Genomic DNA, 7940 nt, shown 5'->3' with positions numbered 1-7940 from the left:
AAGGTAGCTAAGTTAGCTAAGAATAGTCAATAGAGCTCTAAAGAAAAAGAACAAAGAGTAAGACTTAACTCTCAGATATTAATACTGGTAAAGCACAGTAATAAAGACAGTGCAGTATTGATACAAAGATAGAAAAATTACCCTGAATAGCAGTTTTATACATCTTTTGTTAGATGTATTTCTTTTCTTTTTTTAATGTGGTTGTTATATTTTATTTTCCAAGTAATACTGATTAAAAATATTTACACACCTACTTTAAGTCCACAGTTTAGCACTCTTATTTGTATGGCTTTAAAAGTTATAGCACAAGATCTTTACATTAAGGATTGGGGAAAAAGATTCATTCAAAACAAAGCCTGATATATTATATACATGTTTTTTCTCTGTACTTTATTTTAAATACATTAATTTTTAAGTGATGCTCATCTTTTTTTTCATCTGGTGGTAAAATACTAGTGCAACTTTTCATCAAAATAAAGCTTACCACAGATATAAGTGAATTTTCCCAATTGAAAATGGCCCTTCAGCAGCCACTGAATGAAATTTCTCAATCTAACTGAAGTCAAAAAGAACCGGTAGCTGTCACTGTAAGGAAAATACTGAGTGCTATAGCATGACCTACATTGCTCCTTGCAACACAACTCTGAAAGACCCAGAGGCGCTTTACAGAAGTTTAGTTGAATTTGAAAAGGCACATGGGTGTGGTTGGTTTTTAAACATTCTAGAAATTTGCCGCCACCACCACCACCGTTTCTGTTGCAGAGATGACATCTGTGACTGTCAGGGTAGACAAGAGTGTTGTTCAAGCTAAAGAAAGCCAGAAGCCAAAATTTAACTGCACAGTAACAATGCACTTTTCTTCATGCAGCCTTGTGTTTCCTATATATTCAAATATTCTAACATGCATTAGAATACATAAACTTGTATTCTAATGATTTTACGTTTGATTTTACAATATGGGGGAAAAAAAACTTGAGGAAGGACATGACTGGACAAAGAGAGAAGGGAGAACCCTTACCACATGAAAATAGATACATTCGTACCCAACTATATAATAAGAATATAATCCATTTCAGTTTTCCAGAAATATACTTCTCAAAGCTTCCCATTCACTTATGGGAAAGATCCCTCCTCTGTGGCATCAAGTGGGGGAAAATCAGTTTGTTTCAATAGAAACAGTTCAACACAACAGGAAAGAGCTTAACTTTGGTCCACATTTCTGTTAGCTTAAGGACAGTCACACTGCCCATCATCAGTTCAAAAACTCAACACATAAACTTAAAAGTATATTCATTTGTTATTTCATTCTAAAACTGGCATAGGTGTTCTGTTCTCATTTTCTGACTTTTCAGCTTGGGAATCCACTGTTGATTTGGTCTCTAAACCCTCAGCATCTTCGTGATCTCTGGCCGCCACAGCAGCATCTGCTTAGGTAGGCTCTCTCCTCTTGGTTCATGATTTCAGGGGTCACTTGATCCAAGTCTGCTTCTAGAAGCTCAGTTTGTACTTCCATTGGCATCTGATGTACCCGTTCAACATGCAGCTTCTCTACATGTACTTCGGTACCTTCTTCAGTCTGAATTCGACCCACTTCTGGATAACTTACCTGGACCTGTTCTGGAAGCTCGTTCATATGTGAATCGTGCACTTGGCTGTCCTGGAGCAGATCTGGGTGGACCTGTTCCACAGTCACTTGTGCCGAATCCACTTGAACCTGAAGCAATGGTAACACGTGCACCTTCCCAACTTGTTCTATAATAGTCATTGATGTCACAGGTTCAGTTTGCACACGTGTTTCTACTGAAAGAACTTCTTCAGTTACTAGACGCTCTGAAATATTATGAGCATCACTGAGATGCCTCCTTAATTCATTTCCTTGCATAAACCACAAGTCACACAAAGTACAATGGTTGGGTTTATCTCCAGTGTGTATTACCAAGTGATCTTTGAACTGGTCCCAGCTGTTAAACACACTATTACAGACCTGACATTCATAAAGCTTCTTTCTTCCCTTTTTTGCCCCCACTCCAGTTTGGCATGCAGTCAGGTGACATTTGAGGGTGCTATTTCTAGCAAATCGTTCATGACAATTTGGACATTCAAAAGTTTTTTCATCTGTATGCTTTCGAAGATGCTCTTTAAAATGTCCAAAGTGGTCAAACTGTTTCTCACAGTACTGACATATGTGAATTTTTTTCCCAGTTCTTTGCTTCTTACTGACTCCACCTTCTTCAAGGTGGTAACAATTGAGGTGCTGTTTCCATGCGCTCTCCCGAAGATACCTTTTATTGAATATTTCACACTTGAAACTCTCAGTGGAGTGTGATTTCATGTGTTCCTAAAAATGGTAAAACAATTTAAATGAACGGTTACATTTCTCACAATGGAACAAATCCTTCACATGTGACAGCTGAAGTTCCACAATTTCAATACCTTCTACCTGTTTGCTTGTGGGGTCAGAGGCACAGCCATCTTCATCTTTAATCTGCCCTTTTCTATCACCTTGACGGTACTTGCTGGTGATATCTGCCAATAATGCCAGAGCGGAATCATCAGAGGAACCTGTGCTCTGAATATACTTTATGGACTGCCTGGCAGTAGCCACATCCTCTAACGTTTCAATGCCTTCATCTTCCTCTTCGATTGTGCCTTTAGCAATCTCCACCTCGATTTCAACAGGTTCAGATTCTGCAGACGGCAATGACTCAGTGATAACATTTGAAGTTTCTGCAATCTTTCTTTTTTTTGCTTCACTTTTTCCTGTGATAGTTTCCTCTAGTGGAGCTGAGTTTTCTTTGTTCCTAACTTCAAGGGCTTTGATAGCTTCTAGCGTTTGTAGAAACTCTGCTGCTTTCCATACATCGTTGGCTTCTTCTTCTCCTTGTATCATTAATTTTGCTGTATATGTGAACTCAATCAAATGACGAAATGCCATTTTACTAACACCTTCTATCTCCACCAAAGGTTCCTGAGTAAACTCCTGAAAGAATTTGTAAAAGAACTTGCTGCAAGCAGCCAAAACAGCCTTGTGGGCCTTAAAATGGTGTCCGTCGACAATCAGGGTGATGTCAGTAAACCGGTCCTGCTCTCGCTGTTCATTCAATCGGTCCAGGATCATTTTATGATGTTCAGGGAACTCCTGAAGGCATTCCATCGTCTCTTCGGCCTCCGTGGCCATCGGGTTGTTCTAGCTCACGATCCTCCCTCTCTCCTTTCTGTGCCGAAAGCCTTACCTTCTCTACTCTCCCCTCTCGGGGCGTAACTCGCCCCACACTTTTCCCTAACCCTGAACAGCGCCTCACCCGCCATTTCCTCCCGAGTCCCCGGGCGCTCCCTCTGCTTGGGTCCGGCTGGCGCACGTGGGCTCGCTCCGAGACCCGCACGGCTGCGGCGCGGGTGGCGGCGGCGGCCACCTGTTAGATGTATTTCTATGTATTTGGTATTTTTGATGCTGTTGCAAGTTATATTATTTTGTAAATTTCAATCTCTGTTGCTCATATCAGAAAAACAATTGATTTTTCTATCCAGAACTTGTTAACCTTCCTGATTAATTCAAATACTTTATAGATTCTTTTGAATAACACAATCATGTGGTCTAAAAGTATTGATAATTTTATTTACTCTTTTCTAATTCTTTGCCTTCTTTTGGTCTTATTACCCTGGCTAGGCTTTCCAGTACAGTGTCAAATAGAAGTGGGGATAGCAAATATCTTTTTCTTTTTCCTGATCTCAGAGGAAAAGTTTTCAACATTTCAGTGTTAAAAGTGTTGTTTGGTGTGGTGTTTTAAAATTTGTTTTTGTAAATATTCTTTATTAGATTAATAGATGTTAAATTTTATCAAATGCTTTCTCTCAATCTATTAAAATGATAGAGATTTCTCTTTCATTCTGTTAGTCTGGTTAACTACACTGAATTGATATTTTAAAATGTTAAACCAACCTTGTGTTCTGGGAATAAGCTGAAGTCAGCTACGGTGTGCCACATTATTCCTGGATTCAATTTATTAATATTTTATTTAAGATTTTTACATTTATTATATGAGAGACTCTGACCTGAACTTTCTTTTCTTTTAATAACTTTGTCAGGTTTTGGTATTAATGTTATGCTGGCCTCATAATATGAGTTGAGGAGTAGATGTTGGTTATTTGTCTCTTTTCTTGTCTTATTTCCTTTTTAATCCATCTTACCAGGGGGTTATCAAATTTCTTTTTACCATCTTACCAGTCTTCTCAAGTAACAGTCTGTTGGCTTGGTTGATATTCTCTGTTGTATTAAAATTTTTCCCATTAATTTTATTCTTTTATCATTTCCTTCCTTTTGTTTTGGTTTAATTTGCTATTCTTGTATATCTTCTTGACATAGAACCTAAGATAATTGATTTTTTTAAGCTTTTTTTTCCCCTCACCTAATATCTACAAATAAATATTCCTCAAAGATCAAGTTTAACTATTTAATGAATTTTCCTTTGTAGGATTTTCATTTTTATTTAGTTCAAAATATTTTTTAATTTCCACTGAAGTTTTCTTTGACCTATGTGTTCTTTATAAATATATTACTTAATTTCCAAATATATGGGGATTTTCTAGTTATCTTTTTGTTATTGGCTTCTGCTTTAGTCACTTAAAAAAGAATACAGCAGTTTCTTGGTATCCGTGGGGAGATTGGTTCCAGGACCCCCAGCAGATAACTAAATCCGCGGATGCTCAAGTCCCTTAGGTAAAGTGGCATAGTACACAGTAGGCCGTCCGTACCTGCCATTTGCGGAGCCAGCTGTGTATATTCTGCTGTTATAAGGGTTGTGTTCTATATAAGTTAATTAAATAAAGTTTTTGAATCATGCTTTTCATATTTTCTCTGTAATTGCTAATTATTTTTCTGTTTATTACATCTGTTACAAGAAGGGTATGTGAAAATGTCTCATCATGATTTGTGGATTTACCATTTTTTCTTTTAATTCTGCCAACTTTTACGTTAAAAATCTTGAGGCTATTAATGACATATAGAACTGTTACATCTTCTTTGCAGATTGAACTCTATCATTATGAAAAATTCCTTTCTCTCAGCTACGTCTTATTGTCTTAAAACCTATCTTGTCTGATATGAATATGGCTACCTCAGCTGTGTTTTGGGATAGTTTTTGCATAGTGACTTTTCCTCATTTTTCCACCTTCAGTCTTTCCAGTATTCTTAAATTTAAGGAATCTCTTATAAGCACATACAGTTTTTGTTTAATCCAGTCTAGCAATTTTGTCTTTTAATTGAAATATTTAATCTGTTTATGTTTCATGTAATTATTGATACATTTGGGTTTAAATCTATCATCTTAATACTTGCCACCCATTTGTGCCATCTTTCTGTCCCCCTTTTACTTTCTTTTTGTTTGAAGTTTTAAAAACTTAGTATTTTTATCCACCTTTCCTCATCTGTTGGCTTGGTAGTTATACATTCCTTTCTATACTTTTGGCAGTTAACAAAAATTATCACGTGCATCACTTACTTATTAAAGCCTAAGATGAATGAATACTTTTGCCATTTCCTGGACAATTCACAGAAATTAAGATACTGTAATTTCAGTCCCCTGCTCCTAACTTATAGTGTGCTCTTGTTTAAGTGTTCTAATTTCATATCTATATTTAAACTTCTCAGGATATTATTATGGAATAAATTATTATTGAATACATTAGGTATGCATTTAGATTTATCCACATATAACCCCTTTTTTGGGCTCTTCATTTTTTTTCTCTCAATCCTTCATTTATGAACACTTCCTTTCTCCCTGAAGAGTACATGTAATGTTTCACTGAGGACATGCCTGCTGCTGAGGAATCTGTTGGTTTTTGTTTTTCAGAGCGTGTCTTTACTTAGCCTTTGTTTCTGAAAGATATTTTTACTGGGTATAGAATTTTAGGCCGACAGTTATTTTTTTTCCAGCATTTTGAAGATATCCCATTGTTTTCTGCTTTCACTGTCATCCAGTGTCTTCCAGATCTTATCTGGATAGGTAGAAATAACACTAGGCATGCAAACTTTTAACCCAAAGGCTAAATAAAAATGCATCTATGAATTTGTAGCTCTATTTTTTATGGAATTTTGCAAAAGTGCATATGCATATGTCTTGCTCAAATCACTTTCACAGTCTCAGAGCAGCTCATTTTGTAAGAAACACCCATAATACTATTCCATATCCTTTTCTTTTTAAAAATTTTTAATTAATTAATTTATTTATAACATCTTTATTGGAGTATAATTGCTTTACAATGTTTTGTTAGTTTCTGCTATATAAAAAGTGAATCAGCTCTACATATACATATATCCCCATATCCCCTCCCTCTTGCATCTCCCTCCCACCCTCCCTATCCCACCCCTCTAGGTGGCCACAAAGCATGGAGCTGATCCCCGTGTGCTATGCGGCTGCTTCCCACTAGCTATCAGTTTTACATGTCGTAGTGTATATATGTCCATGCCACTCTCTCACTTCGTCCCAGCTTACCCTTCCCCTCCCTGTCATATCCTTTTCATTTATGATGTCAGTCCACATGGGTCTGCCTTGAATTAGCATTCCTGATCATTTACAATTAATTTTACATGGCTGTTTGTTAGCTGTGTCTAACTGAATATTTTCATTTTTGGATATCTCTTGTTGGAAAAATAGCTAAATATGACGCCTCCTTACTGAGAATATTGTGTCTATAATTGTATATTTACTTATGACTTATTTCTTCACCTAGAAAAGTATTTTGGCTACAATATTAACTTCTTTTGGCATTAATATTGTGCTTGAACTATGAACTAAACCCTTACTTTCAAAATATTTTTTCCTATACTAAAATCCACTACAATATAATGTAGCACTTAAGAATATGAGTTTTACAGTAGCAAAGATCAATAAAACTAAAAGCTGGTTCTTTGAGAAGATAAACAAAATTGATAAACCATTGGCCAGACTCATCAAGAAAAAGAGGGAGAGCACTCAATCAATAAAATTAGAAATGAAAAAGGAGAAGTTACAATAGACACCGCAGAAATACAAAGCATCCTAAGAGACTATGACAAGCAAATCTATGCCAATAAAATGGACAACCTGGAAGAAATGGACAAATTCTTAGAAAGGTATAACCTTCCAAGACTGAACCAGGAAGAAAGAGAAAATATGAACAGACCAATCATAAGTAATGAAATTGAAACTGTGATTAAAAATCTTCCAACAAACAAAAGTCCAGGCCAGATGGCTTCACAGGTGAATTCTATCAAACATTTAGAGAATAGACAACACCCATCCTTCTCAAACTCTTCCAAAAAATTGCAGAGGAAGGAACACTCCCAAACTCATTCTGTGAGGCCACCATCGCCCTGATGCCAAAACCAGACAAAGATACTACAAAAAAAGAAAATTACAGACCAATATCACTGATGAATATAGATGCAAAAATCCTCAACAAAATACTAGCAAACAGAATCCAACAACACATTAAAAGGACCATACACCATGATCAAGTGGGATTTATCCCAGGGATGCAAGGATTCTTCAATATACGCAAATCAAATCAGTGTGATACAGCATATTAACAAATTGAAAAATAAAAACCATATGATCATTTCAATAGATGCAGAAAAAGCTTTTGACAAAACTCAACACCGATTGATGATCAAAACTTTCCAGAAATTGGGCATATAGGGAACCTATCTCAACATAATAAAGGCCATATATGACAAACCCACAGCAAACATCAGTCTCAATGGTGAAAAACTGAAAGCATTTCCTCTAAGATCAGGAAAAAGACAAGGATGTCCACTCTCACCGCTGTTATTCAACACAGTTATGGAAGTCCTAGTCATGGCAATCAGAGACGAAAAAGAAATAAAAGGAATCCAAATTGGAAAAGAAGAAGTAAAACTCTCACTGTTTGCAGATGACATGATACTATACATAGAGAATCCT

The 7940-nt window shown here is 36.3% G+C and overlaps 1 protein-coding gene across 1 annotated transcript; it reads right to left on the bottom strand.

The window, feature by feature from the left end:
* Positions 1-1302: 1302 nt before the first annotated feature.
* On the bottom strand, positions 1303-3190 carry LOC132518075 (zinc finger protein 131-like). The gene is given in 3 exon segments (XM_060146089.1): positions 1303-1444; positions 1446-2338; positions 2441-3190. Coding segments are annotated over 3 exon segments (1773 nt in total). The 5' UTR covers positions 3179-3190.
* Between the last annotated feature and the right edge of the window lie 4750 nt (positions 3191-7940).

The sequence above is a fragment of the Lagenorhynchus albirostris genome, chromosome 3 (assembly GCF_949774975.1).
Source record: "Lagenorhynchus albirostris chromosome 3, mLagAlb1.1, whole genome shotgun sequence".
Lineage (NCBI taxonomy): Eukaryota > Metazoa > Chordata > Mammalia > Artiodactyla > Delphinidae > Lagenorhynchus > Lagenorhynchus albirostris.
The sequence above is the reverse complement of the archived record's forward strand: the minus strand, read 5'-3'. Positions and strand labels throughout refer to the sequence as shown.